This window comes from Macaca thibetana, chromosome X (assembly GCF_024542745.1).
Source record: "Macaca thibetana thibetana isolate TM-01 chromosome X, ASM2454274v1, whole genome shotgun sequence".
NCBI lineage: Eukaryota > Metazoa > Chordata > Mammalia > Primates > Cercopithecidae > Macaca > Macaca thibetana.
The window spans coordinates 96,974,506-97,000,043 of NC_065598.1; the positions used below are offsets into that span (position 1 = coordinate 96,974,506).

The 25,538-nt window shown below is 40.4% G+C and overlaps 2 protein-coding genes and 1 pseudogene across 2 annotated transcripts in view; 1 reads left to right on the forward strand and 2 right to left on the reverse strand.

Moving 5' to 3' along the window:
• The first annotated feature begins 692 nt into the window (after positions 1-692).
• The window catches only part of RPL36A (ribosomal protein L36a), a 220,536-nt gene continuing 195,690 nt past the window's right edge, over positions 693-25,538 (forward strand). The window contains exon 1 of the mRNA XM_050776047.1: positions 693-696. The gene's annotated coding sequence lies outside the window, so the exon portion shown is untranslated. The remainder of the gene's footprint in view (positions 697-25,538) is intronic.
• LOC126945853 (14-3-3 protein theta-like) lies at positions 1,838-2,567 on the reverse strand (annotated as a pseudogene).
• Positions 14,854-15,310, reverse strand: LOC126946053 (riboflavin kinase-like). Its single transcript, XM_050776057.1, has one exon. It carries the CDS (start codon positions 15,308-15,310, stop codon positions 14,924-14,926), a length of 387 nt encoding a protein of 128 aa, XP_050632014.1. The 3' UTR covers positions 14,854-14,923.

Here is a 25,538-nt window from a genome sequence, read left to right on the forward strand (position 1 = left end):
TACTGTACTAAAGAGTGATAACAAATTCTGAGTACTAACTTTCACTCCCCCTCTTTGTAATAAATGCCTTAAGAAATTTAAATAAGCAGAATGTCTGCTTTCACTTTTTCCCATTGTTACCCTGTTTCTTCCGAGCGCTCAGCTTTCCCACCGAGCTTCTTTTAGGACGTCTTTTAGACATCCTCGGGTGTCCTCTGACGATGTGTCCTCTGCTTTCACACGCTCTAGCATTCCTTCACTGGGGTCTTTGTCGCCCCACATTGGGCAGCTAGGAATGTTGGGGTGATCAGACCCAACACCAGGTCATGAGGGTGACGAAGTCTGGCGGAGTCAAAGGAATGAGAAAAAGTTTGAGAGAGAAAGTGGCACCAGAGGGCCATCAAGAGTATGGAGGCTGCGAAGGCCCCAAGCTCTGGGAACCCATACTATTTATTGGTGCTCAAACAAAGAAACAGGTGGTGAGGATGTGGGGGTTAAAACGAAACAGTGTATCAAGTGAATGAGAAGCATATGGCTGCTTGAGATAATGGGAATGCTAGAAGCAATGAGCCAGCAAGTCTAGCAGACATGCAAGCCCTGCCTCAGCTTCTCTCCCAACACTCAGCTTTTCTCCCAACAGTCTCCCAAGTAACTGGGACTACGGGTGTGTGCCGCCACGCCCAGCTGATTTTTGTATTGTTAGTAGAGAAAGGGGGGGGGTAGTTCACCATGTTGGCCAGGCTGGTCTCGAACTCCTGACCTCGTGATCTGCGTGCTTTAGCCTCCCAAAGTGCTGCGATTACAGCGCTTGGCTGATTTTTTTTTTCTTTTCTTTTCTTTTTTTTTTTTTTGTAATTTGGTGATTTTGTAGTTTTGACAGTTTGTAACTGTACATATTTACAGGGTACAATTTGATGTTTATATATATGCATATATATACAGTATACTGATCAAATCAGGGTGTTTAACATATCCATCACCTCATACATTCAATCATTTCTCTGTGGTGAGAACATTCAAAAGCCTCTCTTCTAGCTATTTTGTAATATGCAATACCTTATTGTTAACCATTGTCACCCTACTATACAATAGAACACTGGAAATTATTCCTCCTAATTGTAACTTTATATCAATTGACCAATCTCTCCTTATCCTCCCTTCTCCTCTTCCCTCCCCTTCTCAATCTCTGGTAACCATCATTCTACTTTATGCTTCTCTGGTATCAGATGTTTTTTTTTTGGAGGTGTAAGTGAATTTTTATTGGGAAGGGAGGTTGTCAACTTAAACAGCAACAAATAAAGAGTGAATAAGTAAACTCCCTGTTGCCACAGATACACATGACCTCCTTACCTGATACAGGAGGCATTTCAATTTGTGACTCCATTCAATCTAATATTTCTAGATTCCTACTAAAAAGGAATACATTAAGAGCATGGAAAAGTTGCTTATTGAAAGGAAACCTAAGGGAGGGAATCTAGAAATTATGTGGGACACTCTTTAAACTGTAATTAACTACGTTTTCGTATCTTCACAGTAATACAAAACACAGTCACTTGCAGAACTGGTTCAGATTAAATACCAGATACATTTTTAGTCCTCTATAAGTGTTTGGAAGTTACTTACGTTTATATAAAATGAAGCTATTAATACTTTTCTACAGCAGTAACTGCACACCAGGAAGGCCAAGACAAACACTGATCAAGGAATGAAGTTTTCCCAAAGCTGCAGTATGAAAAGACTATAAACAGTTGATTCCATACACATGAATGGGTTTCTTTGCTATAGGAAATCCAAGTGGAATAAGGAATGGCGATGTCTAAAAAGGTTTAAGGAAAGAAGGATGACACCCTGCATAGATTTAGATTTCAGCCCCTTCTGCAACATCACATTCTTCTCCTGCACTGTCTGATGTCCAAAGTGTTAGGCTGTCTCTAAGCAACTGCATGATGAGGGTGCTTTGTATGAGTGTTCATTCAGTGTATCAAGTTCAGTTATGGCCTCATCAAAAGCCGTTTTAACCAGCGTGCAGGCAAGCTCTGGGTTATTAAGAATCTCATAGTAAAATACAGAAAGGTTAAGAGCAAGCCCTAGGCGGATTGGGTTGTGTGGGTTGCATCTTTCTTGCTTATATCAAATGCCTCTTGGTAAGCTCCTTGGGAATTATCGTTTTGGATCATCACCATATGCAACTTCAGCAAAGTACCGGAAGTAATTACCCTTCATTTTCAGATAGAAGACCTTATTCTCTGGATTAGTTGCATTGGCTATTAAATATTCATCCAACAATTCCAGGACCGTCGTGCAGATGGATCTCAGCTCGGACTCCGCTTTCTCCCGATAGTCCTTAATCAGCTGCAAGTTCTTGTCAGAGGTGTAGGTCTTCTGCTGGGTGCTTGAGATGACTCTCCAGGCGGACCTGCGGCCCAGACCACGTTCTTGTAGGCCAGGAAGAGCAGGTCGTGCTCCTCCCTGGACAGCTCGGCGCCCTGCTGGGTCACGGCCTTCATGCTGGTGGCCATGTCGTCGTAGCGCTCGGCCAGTTTGGCCTTCTGGATCAGCTCCGTCTTCTCCATGGCGGGCGCGCAGCCTGGCCGGGGCGGAGGGCGAGGAAAGCGAGGGCGAGCGCCGACCCAGAGCGAGAGGAGCCTCGACAGCTGCGGAGGGGCGTGGCGGCGAGGCGCGAGGCGAGAACAAAAAGCCGGGAGGCAGCGCCGTCAGACAATGCGGCCGGCAGCCAGCTTTTGTCTCTGGCACAAGGCTGCCGGGTTGAATTTCCCTATCCCCCGACCCCACCGCTGCAGTGCGCCCCGGGAGGCAGCTGCCCGCGGCGGGAGGAGGCGGGGGCGGCGCAGAGGCCCAGCGCGCTGGGAACCCAAGCTGCGGCCGTTCCCGCCACCCCCGCCCAACCGGCCCAAGATAGAAGCCACCGTTTGATATCAGCCTTTTAAAAAAATGGATTCCACAGCTGTAATCCCAGCACTTTGGGAGGCCGAGACGGGCGGATCACGAGGTCAGGAGATCGAGACCATCCTGGCTAACACGGTGAAACCCCTCTCTACTAAAAAATACAAAAAAGTAGCCGGGTGAGGTGGCGGGCGCCTGTAGTCCCAGCTACTCGGGAGGCTGAGGCAGGAGAATGGCGTAAACCTGGGAGGCGGAGCTTGCAGTGAGCTGAGATCCGGCCACTGCACCCCAGCCTGGGCGGCAGAGCAAGACTCCGTCTCAAAAAAAAAAAAATAAAATAAAAATAAAATAAATAAATAAATAAATAAATAAATAAATGGATTCCACATATGAGGGAGATCAGGTGTTATTCGTCTTTCTGTGTCTGGCTTATTTCACTTAACATGATGTCCTCAAGGCTCATCCATGTTGCTGCACATGACACGATTTCATTCTTTTTTATGGCTGGATAGTATTCCATTGTGTGTGTGTATTACATATATACATACACCACATTTGTGTGTGTGTGTGTGTATATATTTATATTCACACATTGTATATATATACCACATTTCTTTATCCATTGCTGGACGTTAGGTTGACTCCATTTCTTGGCTAATATAAATAAACATGGGAGTGCAGAGATCTCTTCAACATATTGTTTTTATTTCTTTTGAATAATACCCGGTAGTGGGACTTCTGGATCATATGGCAGTTCTATTTTTAATATTTTGAGGAACCACTATACTATTTTCTATAATGGCTGTACTGATTTACAATCCCACCAACAGTATATAAGTGTTTTCCTTTCTCTACATCCTTGCCAACAATCATTTTGTTTTGTCTTTTGATAATAGCTATTCTAATGGAGTGAAGTGGTATTTTGTTGGGGTTTTCATTTGCATTTCTTTGATAATTAGTGATGTTGAGCAAAGTTGGCCATTTGCATGTCTTCTTTTGAAAAATGCCTGTTAAGGTCTTTTGCCTATTTTTCAATTGGGTTGTTGATTTTTTTTGCTCTTGAGTTAAGTTTCTTAGTATTCTAGATATTAATCCCTTGTCAGATGTATAGCAAGGACTGCTGGCATCTGTGGTGACAATGGGGACAGGTGGGAGCCTCTAGTTTACTTTTTCCCTGTAAGAAGTCGTCTCCCTGTATTTGATGCAATTCTGGTGGAGGAGACAGTGTAGAGAGGGCCTTGCTTCCCTCTCTATGGTGCTGTTCTGTGCTTCCATGCTCCACTGGGGTTTTGCTCTCCCCTGTTGCTTTCCAGTGTACTTTCTCAGTCACTCCTGTTGAAATATAGTTGTTTATTAGTTGTTTTGTTTCCTTTTGTGAGGGGAATGAGTGCCAGGTTGACTCTAGTGGCTGTCTTGCTGATGTAAGTCAGAATTTTTCCATTTTAGCTATGTTATCTAATTTACTGACATATAATTGTTCATAGTATGCCTAAGTAATCATTTTTATTTCTGTAATGTTGGTAGTAATGTACCCTGTTTTATTCCTGAATTTAGTTATTTGTGTTTTTTGTTCTTCTTGTTTAGTCTAGCTAAATGTTTATCAATGTTGTTGACGTTTTCAAAGAACCAGCCTTTGGTTTTTTTCCTCCATCATTTTTCATTCTCTATTCCATTTATTTCTGCTTTAATCTCTATTATTTGCTTTCTCTTTTGCTTTGGGTTTAATTTGCTCTTCTTGTTCTAGTATCTTAGGGTATAAGGCTATATTATTGATTTAAGATATTTCTTTTTTAATATAGGATTTTGTAGCTATAAAAATTATGCATTGCAAAAGTTTTATTATGTTTTAGTTTTGATGTAACTCATAACATTTTCTTATTTGTTGTAATTTTATTTTTATTCTTTGATTCATTGATTATTTAGGAGTGTGTTGTTTAATTTCCACGTATTTGTAACTTTTCCAAATTTTCTTCTTTTATATCTAATTTCATTCCATTCTTGTCCAAAAACATACTTTGTATGACTTCAATCCTTTAAAATTTATTGCATCTTGTTTTATGTCACAATATGTTGTCTATTTTGAAGAATGTTTTATGTGCACTTGAGAAGAATTTGTATTTTGCTGTTGGATAGAGTGTTCCATAAACATTTGTTATTTCTGTCTGGTTTATTTTGTTGTTCAAGTCCCACATTATTTGAAGTGGGGTATTGAAGTATCCAACTCTTGTGGTTGAATCATAATTCTCTCTTCCATTTTATCAGGATTTTTTCCTGTATTTTGGACCTCTATTGTTAGATGCATATGTATTTGTAAATGTTATATCTTCTTGATGGATTCACCCATACACACACTCCTTTTTTTTGTTGTCTCTAGTAACAACTTTTGTCATAAAGTTTGTTTTCTCTGATATTAGTATAGCCACTCCAACTCTCTTTTGGTTAGTTTGCATAAAAAATCTTTGTTTTGGCCAGGGGCTGTGGCTCACGCCTGTAATCCCAGCACTTTGGGAGGCTGGGGTAGGCAGATCACTTGAGATCAGGAGTTTGAGACCAGCCTGGCCAACATGGTGAAACCCCGTCTTTACTAACATTGCAAAAATTAGCTAGGCATGGTGGTGTGTGCCTGTAATCCCAGCTACTCAGGAGGCTGAGGCCAGAGAATCACTTGAAGCTAGGAGGCGGAGGTTGCAGTAAGCTAAGATTGCACCACTGCACTCCAGCCTGGGCAACAGAGTCTCTCTCGATATATATATGATTCTCTTACTTTCTACCTATTTGTATCTTTGGATCTAAAGTTTTTTTGTTATAGATAACACATAGTTGGATAATGCTTTTAAAATCTCATATAGTGCCAGCCGCGGTGGCTCACACCTGTTATCCTAGCATTTTGGGAGGCTAAGGCGGGTGGATCACCTGAGGTCAGGAGTTGAAAACCAGCCTGGCCAACATGGTGAAACCCCTGTCTCTACTAAAAATACAAAAATTAGCTGGGCGTGGTGGTGGTGCCTGTAATCCCAGCTGCTCAGAAGACTGAGGCACGAGAATTGCTTGAACCAGGACCTGGGAGGCTGAGGTTGCAGTGAGCCGAGATCGCACCACTGCACTCCAGCCTGGGTGACAGAGTGAGACTCCGTCTCAAAAACAAAACAAAACAAAAACAAAAACAAAACTCATATAGAACATAGATATTTTCTAGTGTAGCATCCTAATTCCCTTGTCATTTCACTTACTGTGTTTTTAAAAATTTTTTAGTGATTTCCCTGAGTATTACAATTAGCATTTTTAACTTATAACAATCTAATTTGGATGAACAGTAGCTTGATTTCAATAGTATATGAAGATTTTGTTCTTTAGTAGCTCCATCCTAACCCTCCTTTATGCTGTTGTTACCACAAATTACATGTATATACATTGAGTGTCTTTTAACACAGATTTATAATTCTTGTTTTATGCAGTTGTCTTTTAAATAAGGAGAGAAAACGTGTTATAAACAAAAAATACATTTCTACTGTATTTTATTTTATTATTAATTTTTGAGACAGAGTCTTACTCTGTTATCCAGGCTGGAGTGCAGTGGTGCAATCTCGGCTCACTACAGCCTCAATCTCCTGGGTTTAAACGATCCTTCCACTTCAGCCTCCCAAGTAGCTGGGACCACAGGCATGCACCACCACACCTGACTTTTATATTTTTAGTAGAGGTGGGGTTTCACCATGTTGAGCTGGCTGTTAACAAACTCCTGGCCTCAAGTGATTTACCCACCTTTGCCTCCCAAAGTGCTGAGATTACAGTCATGAGTCACCGTGCCCAGCCATACTTTCTTATTTATTTGTATCACTCATCATTTTTTGTTGAAAACTGGACTTTTGAATAATCTAATGTGGCAACTTTGGAAATCAGATGCTCTCCCTTTACCAAGGTTTATTGTTGTTTTGACTTGCTTTTACTAATGTGGGTGGGTGGTTGTTTTAGTGACCTAGTCTGTATTCTTTGTCATATGGGACCACTAAATTCTCTACTCAGCTATTTTAGAGATTAGTTCATGATTGGACAGAGAGCTTCTTAAATGCCCAGAACCAACAAATCTCCTAGTCCTTGTCAAAGAACTCCATGTGCATGTTGGGGTGTACTTTCAACAATCAACCAGGCCATTAACAACTCTGCCTTAGCTTTCACTTCCTGATTGTGTAAAGGCTCAAGGTCAGCCAGACATGACAGTGTGGGGCCTTCTTGAGTCTTTCCAGAGCATGTGTACAGTTCTATGCATGCTGATGCCCTTCTAGATTTTCTGAAAAATGTAGGAGGTTTTCAAAGTGCTTATAGATATATTCTTCCCCAAATTTTCTGTTTAAGATTTTTTTATTAGTCTATTGTGTACCTTAACTGTTATTCACAGCCTAAGGCAGCTGCAAAGCTAAATCACTTCCCTGTATTTGTTTTTGGCAAATACTCCCCCTGGAGAAGGTTTTTGCACTGTGTTATCTCAGAGCAAGTGGTATTTTCCAGGGAACCACCAGACATATATAATAATGACAGTTGTTTAGGAATGAGGCTTTGAATAAGCTCCCACCTCTTTCTGCTCCCTCACGTGTCAGACAGGCTGCTGGTTTTCTTCATAAATGTGGACTGTAATTTTTTAAGGCTACTGCAGAGCTAGAGAGTGGGAGATGGAACTAGGACAAGTTAAAATGACATAAAGCTCACTTTTCTTATAGAGATTCAGGTGTTTTTCTTTAAAATACATTCCCCATTTGCTGCAAGTCTTTGGTTAATTCCCAGAGTTCTGAAAATGTTGACTTTGACGAGTTTGGGCTTCAAAATAATTTTACGGAGGACTGAATTTGGGGGACCGTTACTCTTCCGTTTTCACTGATATTGCCTCAAGAATTCTTTTAAAAAGCTTGTTAATATAATTATGTCTAAAAATATTAACAATACTGCTTTAATATATGTCTATTTTATGTTTCCCTGATTGTCTCAAAGTATTTTTATAACCATTTGTTTGATTCAGATATTTTAAATGGTCCTCAGATTACATTTGGTTGATATGTCTTTAATGCTTCATTTAATCTATAGGTTCTCCTTGTTCCTTTTTATTTTTGCAATTTATTTGTTGAAGAAACTGGGTGTTTGTCTTCCTAAGTTTCCTACATTCTAGAGTTTGCTCATTCTATTCTCATGATATTGTTTAACATGCCCCTTTGTCCCTTTTTCCCTACAGGTTTAATTAGAGTAGATTTTATCTTTTGATAAGAATATTTCATATATACTATTGTCTGTCATTCTCCTTATATTTTAAAGCTATATTTGGGTGCCCATATCAGGGCCCTACAACAAGTGGATTAGAATATAGAGGCTCAGGCTGGGCGCAGTGGCTCACGCCTGTAATTCCAGCATGTTGGGAGGCCAAGGTGGGCGGATCACCTGAGGTCAGGAGTTCAAGACCAGCCTGGCCGGCATGGTGAAACCCCGTCTCTACTAAAAATACAAAAATTAGCCGGGCGTGGTGGTGTACGCCTGTAATCCCAGCTACTTGGGAGGCTGAGGCAGGAGAATCACTTGAACCTGGGAGGTAGAGGTTGCAGTGAGCCGAGATTGCGCCACTGTACTCCAGCCTGGGTGACAGAGCAAGACTCCGTCTCAAAAAAAAAAAAAAAAAAAAAAAAAAGCAATAAAAAATAAAAAATAGAATATAGAGGCTTACCTATAATCTCTTCCTTCTGTGCACTCCCTCCTTCCCAAACAGATACACACTTATTCTCTCAGTAATGAAATATTTATTTCTAGGAATTGAAAAGTAACCTTTTCTTCCATTAAAATACTGGTTCTGTCAGTCTTAGATTACCACGACCATCATTAAAATCTTTATACTGCATTTTTTACTATTTAGTATTTTTAGATTTTTAAACCCCAAACCTAAACCTTTGTCAGCCTAATTATACTGGAATTTTAAAAACAGTATCAGGCTGGGTGTAGTGGCTCTTGCCTGTAATCCCAACACTTTGGGGGGGCCGAGGTGAGAGGATCACTTGAGCCCAGGAGTTCAAAACCAGCCTAGGCAACATAGCGAAACCTCATCTGTACAAAAAATTTAAAAATTACCAGGGTATGGTGGCACACACCTATAGTCCCAGCTACTCAGAAGACTGACGAGGGAGGATTGCTTGAGCCTGGGAAGTTGAGGCTACAGTGAGCCATGATCACACCACTGCACTCCAGCCTGGGTGACAGAGTGAGACCCTGTCTAAAAAAAATATTGTCATACATTATATCCAGTTCACATTCTAAGATACTGTGTGGATGCTTTTCATCCAGATTCTTCAGTGTGGCAGGCATTATTATAATAGTCTTATTTTACAGTTGAAGAAACTATAAGCTCTGAAAGATTGAATAATTCACACAAAGTCATTCATAATGGAGTCAGGTCTACCTTTCAGATCTACTAACACCAGATTCTATGGGTTTTTTTCATTATACCATTTTGAGAATAAAATCATATGGTATTGCAAGCTGCTCCTTGTACTTTTTTTTTTTTTTTTTTTTTTTGTGAGACGGAGTCTTGCTCCGTCACCCAGGCTGGAGTGCAGTGGTGCGATCTCGGCTCACTGCAACCTCCGCCTCCCGGGTTCAAGTGATTCTTCTGCCTCAACCTCCTGAGTAGGATTACAGGTGCCCCCCCCACCACACCCGGCTAATTTTTGTATTTTAGTAGAGACGGGGTTTCACCATGTTGGCCAGGCTCGTCTCAAACTCTTGACCTCCTGATCCGCCCGCCTCGGCCTCCCAAAGTGCTGGGATTACAGGCATGAGCCACCGCACCCGGCCTCTTTATTTTATTTTTTGAGATGGAGTCTCACTCTGTCTCCCAGGCTGGAGTGCAGTGGTGCAATCTTGGGTCACTGCAATTTCCACCTCCTAGGCTTGAGTGATTCTCCTGCCTCAGCCTCCCAAGTAGGTGGGATTACAGGCACGTGCCATCATACTCAGCTAATTTTTGTATTTTTAGTAGAGACGGGGTTTCCCTATGTTAGCCAGGCTGGTCTCGAACTCCTGACCTCAGGTGATCCACCCCCCCCCCCGCCCCCACTGCTGGGATTACAGATGTGAGCACCACGCCCAGTGCCTGGTACTCTCTTAAGAAAAATACCTCCTTTTTAAGATTAGTAGTATCATAAGATCTAATACCTTGAAGGAGATAATATAGATACTGCAAGTATGGGCTATAATGTAATAAATCACACCAGGGTGAGGAAAATTGAAATGTTACTCTCCACTTAATGCTTTAACATTACCAAATTAATGTTGTCTCCAATGACCACTTTCCCACAGTGAAAATTAAAACTAATCACTATATATAATTTAAACGTTTTGAATTATTGCCCTGAGCTTAATCTTAGTTTAGAACAATTGAAACACACCAGAACTTTCTTCAAAGAAAAATGTATTTGAAAACTCCTGGTAAAAATACTGATTCTTCTTTTAATGATAAAAGATAAAATACACTCTCATTGAAGCAGAGAATAATGACCACTTTTGTTTTGTAAAACATGTGTTTCCAGGCCGGGCGCGGTGGCTCAAGCCTGTAATCCCAGCACTTTGGGAGGCCTAGATGGGCGGATCACGAGGTCAGGAGATCGAGACCATCCTGGCTAACACGGTGAAACCCCGTCTCTACTAAAAAATACAAAAAACTAGCGGGGCGAGGTGGCGGACGCCTGTAGTCCCAGCTACTCGGGAGGCTGAGGCAGGAGAATGGCATAAACCCAGGAGGCGGAGCTTGTAGTGAGCTGAGATCTGGCCACTGCACTCCAGCCTGGGTGACAGAGCGAGACTCCATCTCAAAAAAAAAAAAAAAAAAAACAATGAAAAACAGAAAAAAAAAAAACCCCAAAAAACATGTGTTTCCCTCACCCCTAATTGAGTACACATGCTCCAGGAAAAAAATCAAGGCCAAATACTGCTAATAATGAAAGGGAAGAATATTAGGATCACAATTTAATTAGCTCTAAGGATCTCTTTGCTCATCGCGAAATAAAAGGATCAGTGATCCCTTTGAGTACTTCAAGGCTTTTCCTGTCAATTAGCCATTGTGACTAGATTGGCTATTCAAAGGCATGCTGTTCAAACTGAGTATGAGTACTCCCAGGGAAATTAAAAACTGTATAAATATACACACACTCACAGAGTGAGGAATGGCATTTTTACTCAGATTATTTGCCAAAAACAGAGTATCCTGAATTGAGTCAGAGCAAATCTTCTGAAAAATATATGATGTCTGTATGGCATAAACTAATATCTGGGAGTAGGAAGAAAGTTCTCTCTTCTGCTTTATTATACTTGGATACCACATCCAAAGCAAAAACATCTAAGCAAAACAAAAGCAAAATAATCTTTTTAGAGGAAGATTTAATGGGCAATAGCAGTCTTTCCTGCAACTATCAATTTGAGAGAGAAGCAGTTATTTTACTTATCTAATTTGAATGCTGGGATAACATACATTTTTCTTGAAGTGTTCAATGGGACCATTGACCTTTTTTTTTTTTTTCTTTTTAAATTGATATTGTCTTTTTAAATATTTTTCTTATTCTTTTTTGAGATGAGGTCTTGTTATATTGTCCAGGCTGGTCTTGCACTCTTGGGCTTAAGCAATCCTCCTGCCTCAGCCTCCCAAGTAACTGGGACTACAGGCATGTGCCACTGCGCTTAGCTAATAAATATTTTTTTTATTTTCTACAGTAAAAGTTCACAGATCTCAAGCGTAGCTCACTTAATTCTCTCTCTCTCTGTCTCCCTCACACACACCCATCTCTTTCTCTCTCACACACATACACACACACAATCATTTAGCTACTACCACACAGATCAAGATGTAGAACCATTTCCAGTACCTCAGAAGACTTCATGCCCCTTCCCACTTGATACCCTCGAAGGTAACCACCGTTTTAACCTCTATCACCATAGGTTTATTGCCTGTTTTAAAACTTCATTTAAATGAAATCAAACTATGTACTTATGTATTTGACTTTTGCTCAACTTTATTTTCTTTTTTTCTTTTTTTTGAGACAGTCTCACTCAACTGTTTCCCAGACTGGAGTGCAGTGGTGCGATCTTGGCTCACTGCAACCTCTGCCTCCCAGGTTCAAGCGATTCTCCTGCCTCAGCCTCTCGAGTAGCTGGGATTACAGGCATGTACCACCACGCCTGGCTAATTTTTTGTATTTTTAGTAGAGATGGGGTTTCGCCATGTTGGGCAGGCTGGTCTCGAACTCCTGACCTCAGGTGATCCGCCTGCCTTGGCCTCCCAAAGTGCTGGAATTACAGGCGTGAGTTACCGCACCCAGCCATCATTATTTTCTTGAGATTTGTCCATGTCATTGCACATTCTAGTAGTTTTTTTTTTTTTAGCTGCTATGTACTAATTCCATTGTGTCAATTTACTACAATTGGTTTATTCATTCTAGAGTATAAAAACATTTGAGTTTCTAGTTTTTGAATTATGAACCAAATGGATATGAACAGTCTTATACATATCTTTCATAGAACATAAGCACTCATTTTGGTTGAGTTCATATGCAGGAGTGGAATTTCTTGGTCATAGAATGAGATGTATGTTTGGCTTTTGTAAAAACTGCCAAAGTGATTATATGTTTATTTACATCACCACCAGCAATGTTTGACAGTCTCAATAGCTCTATATCTTCATCGGCACTTAATTTTGTCTGTCTAATTTAACCGTTATGTTGGATGTATAGTAGTATCACAATGTCATTTTAGTTTGCATTTTCCTGATGATTAATGATGGTGAGCATCTCTTCATAGGCTTATTGACCATATGGATATCTTTTTTTTTTTTTTATCACTTTGTCAAAATTTATTTCAAGGCCTGAAAACATTCAAACTAATCAAAATGGTACTACTGTAACTTCTTATAATACATAATATAAAAGTTTTTGAAAAATATAGACACAACCCCTAAACAACACACTATTTGATTCTCAAAAGCAATGGCTATTTCACAAGATGTAAAGGGAAAATAACATATTCACACACCTAAAGAGAGCATTTAACAGCAAGCTAGCCAGACAAAACACAAATATTTTTATATTTCCCATGTTTGTTTTTAACTTTACTTCGTAAAGCCACTGATAATTGAGGCTTCTTTCAAGTATAAGATTTCTAAAAAGTAAGCAAAACAAAATCCAACTGTATTTATATCAGTCCCTCTTCTCCAACAGCTTTAGATGTTTTTCTGAATACTTTTTATGCAAAACAAAGCATTTTTATTAAAATCAGTTCTAATTCATTTATGCAGATTAGGGGAAAGTGATTCATAATAAATTAACTTTAAAATTACCTTCTATCTTCTTCTACCTCTATCCCCCCATCACCACCAAATCTGTTGCTACAGTGAACAATGATGCAATGTACTGTTTGAGGGGGCCCAAAGCAATCTGTAATTTTTTTTTTTTTTTAAGATGGAGTCTTGCTCTGTCGCCCAGGCTGGAGTGCAGTGGTGTGATCTAGCAATCTGTAATCTTAATTTCCTACATATTAGTTAGTAGGAGGAAAAATCCACAGTATGAAGGCTGTTTAACTAAAACTTTATGCTTTTCCCTCAAGCTGTAAGTACTCTTTAGACTAGCATTAAATTACATTGTGCATATACAACTACACCCGTTTAGATTTGCCTTGGAATATAATTAATTTCCAAGACCTTAAATATTAAAAATAATTCTCTAACTATTTCATAGTTTATTTGGCTCTTAAATAGTTTTGCTGGGAGGAGAAACATTTTGTGTTCTTTAAGCAATTGATATGTGTAAATGTGTTCACTTAAGTCTTGAGAAAACCTAAGGATAAAGTCTGTTGTTTTGTTTTTCCTCAAAAAGGAAAAAAGAACCAAAGAAAAATGTTGAATAACAAGAATATTTACCTTTAAAAAGAAGAAACATTCACCAACATGGCACAAGTATACATATGTAACAAACCTGCACGTTATGCACATGTACCCTACAACTTAAAGTATAATAATAATAAATAAATTTTAAAAAAAGTGTTATGTATACACAATAGAGTACTAGCCAGTAATAATAATAAAAATAAAAAACAAGATCCTAAAAAAAAAAAAAAGAAGAAACATTATCCAACAAAAAGGAGACATATAGATTTGAAAATACTTATTTTGCTGTCTTCAATAACAACAAAAAGCAGATAGGCAAGGGAAGTCCAGAGGACTCAGAACTGAAGCAGCTCTATACAATAATGAAGGTGGTACAGTGATGTGACTGCAAAGAAAATGACTACAACAAAATTTTACAAACATCTTCATGTTTGTAATGTATTAATGCACAAAATATCAAAAATACGAAGCCTGAGTTTCTTCCCCTCAGGTTTATGATAAACTATCAACCTTCTATTTAATGCATTTCCTTTTTTTTTTAATTTATAGAAATGGGGTCTTACTATGTTGCCCAGACTGGTCTTGAACTCATCAGCTCAAGCAATCCTCCCACCTCGGCCTCCCAAAGTGCTGGGATTACAAGTGTGAGCCACTGCACTTGGCCTTAATGCATTTACTTTTATAAGCCTCTGTTTAGAAGTACACACTATACAAGAACATACATGCTGGTATTTTACCATGATAATTTTAGTTTTTATCTCAAACTAGTGACTTGCCTTTTTACCCATACTTATACACATGTAATACCTTTCTAGTGGTACATTTTAATCAATATATATATTTTAAATCTTGATTTTTAACTGAATCTTTTTAGTGCTATGACATAATGGGCTTAATTTAACAGTTGAAGCATGGTATGGTAACTACATTGTACTTTTTAAACTAATTCACAACTGTAGCAAAGTGTTTGATTTTTAGTATATAACCAAGATGAGGCTGGACAGTAATAAACACAGAAACACTAGAAAACAGTGAATGAATAAATAATACGATTTTTCATCAGTGGCCATTCATTATTTTGCTTTTAGAAACCTGGAAGAAATTGTCTTCTTTGATTTTCAAGTGTTCTGGTAAATCTAGTCATTTCTTAGCTTCTTCAGTATCACCTTGAATTGCTGAAATAAGTGACTCTAAAGAATCATAGTTCTTTTCTGGTCTCAGGTAGTCAACAATGGCAACATTGAGGATTTCCCCATAGAAGTCCTCTTTGAAGGTATGCATGATATGTGTTTCCATAGACTTCTTGGTATTCTTGTAATATGGGTTCCATCCTATGCCCACCACCATCTTATGGACATCTCCACTTCCAACACTGGCCCAACCATAGTAAATGCCAGTGGATATGTCAGCTGGAAGATTATCTATCACTTGCTCAGGAAAATTAGCTGTGGGCATGCCCAGCTGCTTGGATCCGCGGCCGAAGCCCCGCATCGCTTGGCCCGGGTAGAAGTAAGGCAGATGCCTCATAATGCAGTCCGCTCAGGGAATGGGCTGCGGCCGGGTCTGAGCGTCCTGCGGAGCCGCCGTCGACGCGGTGCCCAGACCCCGGACCAACCGGGGGGCAGGAGCGTGAGCTCTGCCTGCTGCGGGGGCGCACCAGGGGCAGGACGACTCCTACCACATGCCGCGGCGGATACCTGACGCCGCCGACCCAACAAAAGCTGCCCCGCGACTCAGGAGCTTCGTCTCCGCTGGCGGGCAGCGGAGACTACCTGGGTGTCTTCTTTTGTAAAGTGCCTGTTCAGGTATTTTACCTATTTTATTACTGAATTTTTGTCTTTCTATTGTTTTGTAAGATTTCTATATTTTTTATTTATTTTTTTAGAGACAAAGTATCACTCTGTTGCCCAACCTGGAGTGTAATGGCGCAAACCTAGCTCACTGCAGCCTCAAACTCCTGAGCTCAAGTGATCTTCCTGCCTCAGCCTCTTGAGTAGCTGGGACTACAGGCGTGTGCCACCACACTTGGCTACTTTTTTTTTTTTTTTTACTTTTTTTTTGTTGAGATTGGGTTCTTGCTATGTTTCCTAGGTTGGTCTTGAACTCCTGGCCTCAAGCGATCCTTCCATCTCAGCTTCCCAAAGTGCTGGGACTGCAGGCAAGAGCCACCACACCTGGCCCAGTTCTTTACATATTCTAACTACAAGTCCTTAGTCATATATATTACGGAAATCTCCCAGTCTATGGCTTGAATTTTCCTATTCTTAATGGGATCATTTGACCAGAAGTTCTTAATTTTAATTAAGTCCAATTTATCATTTTTTATTTAGTTAGTACTTTTGATGCCCTACTTAAAAAATCCTTGCCTATCCCTAAGATCAAGAAGATACTCTTCTATGTGTTTTGCTAGAACAGGAGTCGACAAACTACAACCCAAAGGTCACATGTGGCCCAGATAATGTTTTACTGAATCATAGCTACATCCATTCATTTATGTATTGTCTATGGTTGCTTTCACACTTCAGCATCAAAGTCAGTGTAACAAAGACCATACGAGCCACAAAGCCTAATATATTTACTATTTGGCCCTTTATAGAAAATGTTTGCCAATCTCTGTTGTTCTAGATCATTTAGGTCTAGTATCCATCTCAAATTAATTTTTGTGTGTGGTTTGAGAGAGTTCATTTCTTTTCTGTATAGATAACCAGTTAACCCATCACTATTAATAAAAAGTGCTCTCACCCTTTCCCACTGAATTGTAATGGTGCCTTCACCATACATCTGATGACTGGATATGGGTGGTTCTCTTTCTATATTCTATATAGTGCTCCATTGATCTATTTGACTATCATTGCATAAATACCATATGGTCTTAATCACTGTAGCATTATAACAAGTCTTGATACCTGATAGTGTAAGCCCTCCAGCTTTTTTTTTTTTTTTCCCTGAGAAGGAGTTTCGCTCTGCCGCCCAGGCTGGAGTGCAGTGGCACAATCTCAGCTCACTGCAAGCTCCGCCCCCCAGGTTCACGCCATTGTCGTGCCTCAGCCTCCCGCGTAGCTGGGACTACAGGCGCCCACCACCACACCCGGCTAATTTTTTGTATTTTGGGTGGACATGGGGTTTCACCATGTTAGCCAGGATGGTCTCGATTTCCTGACCTCGTGATCCACTTGCCTCGGCCTCCCAAAGTGCTGGGATTACAGGCGTGAGCCACCGCACCCGGCTGTTGTTGTTTTAAGATTGGCTTTTCTAGGACCTTTGTTTTTCCATATAAATTTAAATTTTATTGATATTATTTTTAATTGACAAATCATAATGTATATATTTATGGGGTATAATGTGTTGTTTTGGTATATGTGTACAGTGTGGAATGATTAAATCAGGCCAATCATCTTGTTGTTATTTCCACAAAAAGAGTCTGCCGGTATTTCTGTTGAGATTGTGTTTAACCTATACATCAATTTGGGTAAAATTAACATTAAAATAATGAGTTTTCTAACCAATAAGCATAATATATTAATCTATTTATTTAGATTTTTAAAAATTAAAGCAATATTTTGTAATTTTCTGTCTTTTGCAGCTATTTAGTAACATTTAAAATTTTTTACCGTCTTTTCGTTTTCTCCAACCTTGAAAAAAAACCCCACCCAACCACATCTACTTTGTTTTTCTGTTAGACATGAATTTTTCTTATTGTGTCCTTTTTTTTTGAGACGGAGTCTCGCTCTGTCGCCCAGGCTGGAGTGCAGTGGTGCGATCTCCGCTCACTGCAAGCTCTGCCTCCCGGGTTCACGCCATTCTCCTGCCTCAGCCTCACGAGTAGCTGGGACTACAGGCGCCCGCCACCACGCCCGGCTAATTTTTTTTGTATTTTAGTAGAGACGGGGTTTCACCGTGTTAGCCAGGATGGTCTATTGTGTCCTTTTTAAGTCTTCATTCCCCGCTAGCTCATAAGCACAATGAAGCATCATATTATGGCTGATACTAAATTGAAAGAGGGATAATTAAAATCAGTGTACTCATTACAAATTCACCACCAAATCTTTTTTTTTTTTTTTTGAGACGGAGTCTTGCTCTGTCACCCAGGCTGGAGTGCAGTGGCGCGATCTCTGCTGGCTGCAAGCTCCGCCTCCCGGGTTCACGCCATTCTCCTGCCTCAACCTCCCCAGCAGCTGGGACTACAGGCGCCCACCACCACACCCGGCTAATTTTTTGTATTTTTAGTAGAGACGGGGTTTCACTGTGTTAGCCAGGATGGTCTCGATCTCCCGACCTCGTGATCCACCCGCCTCGGCCTCCCAAAGTGCTGGAATTACAGGCGTGAGCCACTGCGCCCGGCCTTTTTTTTTTTTTTTTTTTTTTTTTTTTTTGAGACTCGCTCTATCACCCAGGCTGGAGTGCAGTGGCGCGATCTCCGCTCACTGCAAGCTCCGCCTCCCACATTCACTCCATTCTCCTGCCTCAGCCATCGGAGTAGCTGGGACTACAGGCGCCCGCCACCACACCCGGCTAATTTTTTTTGTAGTTTTAGTAGACACGGGGTTTCACCGTTTTAGCCAGTATGGTCTCGATCTCCTGACCTCGTGATCCGCCCTCCTCGGCCTCCCAAAGTGCTGGGATTACAGGCGTGAGCCACGGCGCCCGGCCATTCACCACCAAATCTTAACATGAATTTGAAAGCTCTAGGAGAGCTTTTTTATCCTACCATTCACTATTAACACTAGGTTCCATACCTTTTTCTTCAGTACACTTAGATTAGGTGAAGAAATGTTAGCAAAACCCACTTTGGTTATCAGCCATTTCTGCAATTACCACTCAGGCAACCCATTTAGTGCTTTGATGGGCCTATAAAAGGAAAACCTCTTCCAGTGTATTTAAAGAGGTGGTAGACTAGAAGAGGCTATTTTCTTAGCAAAATTTTGACCTGAGGCTCTCAGTATAATGGTATACCCTTTAGCGTTTATTCATTATGCATAAAATTAACTCCCTCTCTGGAGGTGGATTCTTCTTATGTCTTTAATTCTGTCCAAGAATTTCATTAGGAAATTTTGAGGAACTTCATTTCTGAAAAATCATTCAGCCTAAACCCTGGTTCCGAACTTTAGGCTGATTCTTCTGAGAGTTCTTTGAAACTTTGTTTTTTCTTTAAGTTAATCTTCCAGTTTAATGCACCTAAGAGTTTATAAAGTGTTTATATTTACTTTATCTGGTTTGAACTTTATAACTCCCTAAGGCAAAAAGCATGCACATGCGCACATACGTGTGCACACACACACAAGCTCTAAGAAATTTCTGCTCTTTTTTCCTCAGACTTTATATATTCAAGGTCACCTTTTTGTTAGAAATATTCACAACATGATCTGGTATAGGGAATGATTTTTAAGATTAGTGTGAAACTCAAATGGCATCCTAATTTTTCAATTCAGAGGTCTCCACATTTTTAGTTCTCTTGACACTAGTCAGTATCTACTACAGTTCCTAGCCTACCGATTTGCCTCTGCTTGCTCCAACTGAAAAGTTTCTCTCGAAGGAAAGCATGCAGAGAATGCTAAGGATTATTTCTAGTATCGTTTTATTGTGTTTGGAAACTTTGGCTCAGGCAGCTAGTCATGCAGATCATTTTAGTTTATCTATATTTAGGGCTGCTACAGCATGCCTATCTGACCAGAGTTATCTCCAACTTTATGGGATGGTAAGGACAAGAATATAGTAAACAAGATGGCTGAAATATACCTATTTATGCTATCTCCCTATTGGTTCTAATTCTGCCCTCTAAAAGTGCAGAGAATAATTTCAATTCCTCTTCTACATAATAGCTCTTTAAAAATTGTAAGATAGCTGTGACTTCTTTTCTTCTTTGCCCCAAGCCTTCTCTTTCTAGTGTAAGCAACTAGATCTTTACTATCTTGGTCATCCTCAACAAGCCACCTAATTGGTATTGTGCCTGATGTTATCTACTTTTAAAATATGGTCTCAGATCAGACCTTGTTGAGTAGCCATGTTTGTTCAAACAATGAAATATTATACGGCAATAAAATGTATGAATAGTTTCTTGCATAGGAATGGGTGGATCTCAGCAATATAATGTTGAGTGAAAGAAGCCAGACACAGAATAATAGATCTTGATTACATATATGTAAAAGTTCAAAAAACAGCAAAACTAAGTCAGGGCATATTGGTTCATGCCTGGGCAACAGAGCAAGACCGTGTCTCAAATTAAAAACAAAAACAAACAAACAAAAAACAGTGAAACTAAGCCACTAATGTTCAGGGATGCATGTGTAGGTGGAAAAGCTATTAAAAAAAAAAGGGCATGATTCTCCTAAAAGTCAGGTTAATGATTACTTAGGTGGAAGAGAAAGGCCTTACTGGTTGGCAGGGGAATTCTGGGCTGCTGGAGATGTTCTTTTTCATGACCTGGGTGCTGGTTACATGGCTGTTTGATTCCTGGTAAACCGTTGAGTTACATATTTGTGTGCTCACTTTTCTGTATGTGTTATTCTTTACAATATAAAAGGTTTAAAGGCCTGGCATAGTGGCTCACATCTGTAATCCCAGCACTTTGGGAGGCGGAGGCAGGGGGGTCACTTGAGCTCAGGAGTTCGAGACCAGCCTGGCAAACATAGTGAGACCTCGTCTCTACTAAAAATACAAACAATTATCCCGGTGTGTGGCACATGTGTGTAATTCCAGCTACTCAGGAAGCTGAGGCACAAGAATCGCTTGAACCTGGGAAGTGGAGGTTGCAGTGAGCCAAGATCATGCCACTGCACTCCAGCCTGAGTGACAAGAGTGAGACTCTGTCTCCAAAAACAAACAAACAAACAAACAAAAAACCCCAAAAAACCCAAAGCTTTAAAAAAGTACAGTGCTTTGTTGTTTTCAACCCTCTGTTGCTATTCTTGTAATCATCACTGTTTCTCAAAGATTGTCAATAGAGAATCAGTAGTTTCATCTTTAAGTTCTTTTAGGTCTTATTCAAAGTCCAGCTAGGTAAAGAGAAATTACTCTTGGTGTCTCAAAAAGGGAATTTAATAAAAAGAATTAGTTGGCCGGGCGCAGTGGCTCACGACTGTAATCCCAGCATTCTGGGAGGCTGAGGCAGGCAGATCACCTGAGATCAGGAGTTCGAGACCAGCCTGACCAACATGGTGAAACCCCATCTCTACTAAAAATACAAAAACTAGCTGGGCGTGGTGGCATGCACCTGTAATTCCAGCTACTCGGGAGGCTGGGGCAGGAGAATCGCTTGAACCTGGGAGGCGGAGGTTACAGTGAGCCAAGATTGTGCCACTGCACTCCAGCCCGGGAGACAAAGTGAGACACTGTCTCAAAAAAAAAAAAAAAAAAAAAAAATTAGTTACTGGCTGGGCACGATGGTTTACCTGTAATCCCAGCGTTTTGGGACAGAGGCTGAAGGATTGCCTAAGGCCAGGAGTTTGACACTAGCCTAGGCAACATAGCGAGACCCTGTCTGTACAAAAACATTTTAAAAAATTATCCAGGAGTGGTGGTGCATGCCTATAGTCCCAGTTACTTGGGAGGCTGAGGTGGGAGGATAGTTTGAGCCCAGGGGTTTGAGGCTGCAGTGAGCTGTGATCATGCCACTGCACTCCAGCCTGGGTGATAGAGGGAGACCCCAACTCTTAAAATAATTGGTTATGTATTGGGTACAGTGCATATACTGCTTGGGTGATGGGTGCACTGAAATCCCAGAATTCACCATTAAATAACTCATCCATGTAACCAAAAACTATTGAAATAAAATTAGTTACAAAGATTTTGGATACATGGCATAGTAAAAGGGAGAAAGGGAGTGGGACAAAAGGAAGAAGAGTGATACCCAAAAATCAGAAACTAATAGTCCTGAGGTAGAGCCCACAAGCTTGTAACTTTTGTTGCACTGTTAGGGACATTATCACAATCAGTCTGGGTCTGCCCAAGTATTACCACCTTGAAATACTGAAAGGACTGAAAATACTATTGCTATCACTACAACTCCTGCCAGCAGCTGACACCCATTAGAGCCAAAAGCACTAAAAAGTTATAATCGATAAACATCTCTAAAATCGATAATAATGGTCACTAGCTCCTTGTGTTGAAATTTAAGTTAATGCATGTGAAATGTTTAGAATGGATGCTGACCCACAGAAGACAAAATAAATGTTAGTTACTATTATTGTTACACGGATGATCTTTTAGAAAGTATTTATTGAATACTTACTATTTGCCAGAAACTACGCTAGATGCCTAGGGTTGTCATGAGAATGAATTAAGAGAATGCGTGTAGAGCAATCCGCACGGTACCCCCTCGTGTGGAAATAAGCAGAAGCCAAGAGATCTATTGAGTAGAGAACGCCCCCTGCTGGTTGGTAGGAGTAAGGAAGGGGAAAAGATCATTTTTTAAAAAGACATGAGTTTAAAGTTGGGATACCACTTATAAGATGACCTTGAGCAAATTACTTAGCCTCTACCAGTCTCAATTTATTTATTCGAAAATGGGAGTAATATGAAGTGCCTCTAAGCCTTGTGGTAAAAAATAGATAAGATAATTGGCATATTGTATAGCACAGTACTCAATACATATTTGTTTAGTTAATAAATACCTTTCTAACTCTCTCATTGCATTTCTTTTTTTTTTTAATTGAGATGGAGCCTCGCTCTGTTGCCCAGAATGGACTTCAGTGGCGTGATCTTGGCTCACTGCAACTTCCGCCTCCCAGGTTCAAGTGATTCTCTTGACTCAGCCTCCCGAGTGGCTGAGATTACAGGTGCCTGCCACCATGCCCAGCTAATTTTATTTATTTATTTATTTATTTATTTATAAAGATGGGGTTTCACCATGTTGGCCAGGCTGATCTTGAACTCCTGGTCTCAAGTGTTTCCCCCACCTCAGCTTCCCAAAGTGCTAGAATTACAGTTGTGAACCACTGCGCCCAGCTTCCCATTGCATTTCTTTTCTTTTCCCCCTTTTTTTTTGAGACAGAGTCTTGCTTTGTCACCCAGGCTGGAGTGCAGTAGCTCAATCTCGGCTCACTGCAACCTCCATCTTCCAGGTTCAAGCGATTCTCCTGCCTCAGCCTCCTGAGTAGCTGGGCCTACAAGCGTGCACCACCACGCCCAGCTAATTTTTGTATTTTTAGTAGAGATGTGGTCTCACCATATTGGCCAGGCTGGTCTCGAACTCCTGACCTCAAGTGATCCGCCTGCCTCGGCCTCCCAAAGTGCTGGGATTACAGGTGTGAGCCACCATGCTTGGCCCTCCCATTGCATTTCTAATGTCATAAGTAAATCAAGAATGGAGGAGGAAGAATATGATGATCCTCAGGGAAAGATATGTTGGCTAGTGATACTGTTGTAAACCCTGGCAAGAAACCCCTCACTAGCCTCACAGAGCAAAGCTTACATCAGAGAAAAATCCATCACCAAAGATCTGTCACGTGGTGCCTCTTCTTAATTCTATTTTCTCATTATGTCTTAATAGATCTTATCTCTAAAAAATACTAATTCCAATACAAATGTTAGGATCAGTCCTAACACTTGAATATTCATTCAACAAGTATTTAATGATCTTATACTATGTGTATTAGTGTGCTTAGGCTGCCATAACAAAATACCACAGACTGGGTGGCTTAAGCAACAAAATTTATTTCCACACAGTTCTGGAGGCTGAAAAGTCCAAAATTAGGGTGCTGGCCAATTTTGTTCTTAGTGAAGTCTCTTTTCCTGGCTTTTCCAGAGAGCTAGTTTTTTTGTTTGTTTGTTTTGTTTTTTTGGTTTTTTTTTAAGCAACATACATTCTTAGTGTTTTTCAAACCTGCCACCTTTTAGTACCACTACCCTAGATGTGGTTCTGATGTCTTATCTAGACCCTTGCTAGAGCCTCCTAAATGGTCTCCTTATCTCTGCCAATCAAACTTCCATACTCCTGCCAGAGTGAATTGGATTGTGTTTCATCTGCTTAGAATGCCTCATTGCTAATGGCATTCAATGTGCTTCACAAATCTGCCCCACTCTACCTTGTTCCAGTTTCTTTGGCATCACTCTCACTGCTCTGATGGCCTTCCCTGTCGCCCCACTAGATTATTCACTTTCCTGAACTTGAATATGAGAATAATGCCCTTGCATATCTCTGCACACTTGCTCATGCTGTTTGCTCAGACTGGAATGCTCTTCTCTGCCTAGTGACTGGTTTAAATATCAGCCCCTCTCGCAAGTCTCACAGACGCTATCCCCTTTTGAGGTCAGAATTAATTTCTCAGTTCCTGCGCTATCAGACTGAGCTTTTCCAAGAGCAGGAAACAGTGATAAAAAGCAGTAGTAATAGTAATAGCAGTAGCTGCAAGCTTTCAATAAGAGGAGATCTTTTGGCTAGCTTGGACAGAAGAAAAGACTAGACAGCGTGGGTGCTTGGCTCATCTCTGTGGGAGTCAGGAAGTATAATCAGATTCACATGGGTGAAAGAGGCTGTCTCTTTGCTTTCAAGACGAACTACACCTAACCCATCCCACACTATCAAAGGAGAACTCTTTGAGCATGTCTTGCAGAAAAGAAAAATAATCATAGAAAAGTACTTGCCTCTGCCTCATACCTCCCCCTCATTGTGAGCCTTCTTACCCTAAGTGGGAGGTGTGTGGAACTCTGAGGAATCTGTAGAGTGTACCGATGCATGGGTTCATAGCTTGTTGATGCTTAGGGTTCATTCTGCTCAGTCTGCCATTGTCCTGCTTCTCTCACAATTAGATTGTTCACAAATGGTTGTTCACCAGCCCACTGTTTCTGAGGTTCAGCCCATTGAGAGCAGAAAACAAAAACAGGACCTTGAAATGGCAAAGGGACTTGAGACAAAACAGTAGAGCTGATACAGGAATGGCTGATGTTGTTAATCCACTGTGTCTATGTCCTTGGGATCCCTGGAAAGACCAGAAATATTTCAGTGGGTTAGTTATTGTTTAAAGACTGTGGAATACCAGTCCAATGAGAGACCAGTGCAACAAAGAATATAAACATAGAATTTTATACAGTTCTGGCTGCAATGCTATAACAAACAGAAGTACTCACACATGGTTTTATGTCAGTTTGTGAATTGAGTTCAAGAGGCCCTAAATCTAAGTGCTGTATGTAAAATAAAATCAATTAGTGCAGCTGTTACCTTGTATTCTGCAATCTGGAATTAAATTATGGGCAGAAAATGCAGAATATTTTTCCCACTTCAATTTAATCACAGTTTGGAAGCTTATTTGTAGCTTCTTTTGTATCCCTTACAATATTTGGCACTGCTGTACACAGAATAGACACTAAATAAACATGAAAGTCAGGAATGAGGTTAAAGATCCCTGCTTGACAGTCATTAGTATAGTCAAAACAGAGTTCTCAGACATTTCTCAAAAGAAGACATTCATACAGCCAACAGACACATGAAAAAATGCTCATCATCACTGGCCATCAGAGAAATGCAAATCAAAACCACAATGAGATACCATCTCACACCAGTTAGAATGGCGATCATTAAAAAGTCAGGAAACAACAGGTGCTGGAGAGGATGTGGAGAAATAGGAACACTTTTACACTGTTGGTGGGATTGTAAACTAGTTCAACCATTATGGAAAACAGTATGGCGATTCCTCAAGGATCTAGAACTAGATGTACCATATGACCCAGCCATCCCATTACTGGGTATATACCCAAAGGATTATAAATTATGCTGCTTAATAAAGACACATGCACACGTATGTTTATTGCAACACTATTC

Excerpts from the sequence above, each read along its gene's own strand:
- LOC126946053 (XM_050776057.1), bottom strand. The coding sequence starts at position 15,310 with ATGAGGCATCTGCCTTACTTCTACCCGGGCCAAGCGATGCGGGGCTTC.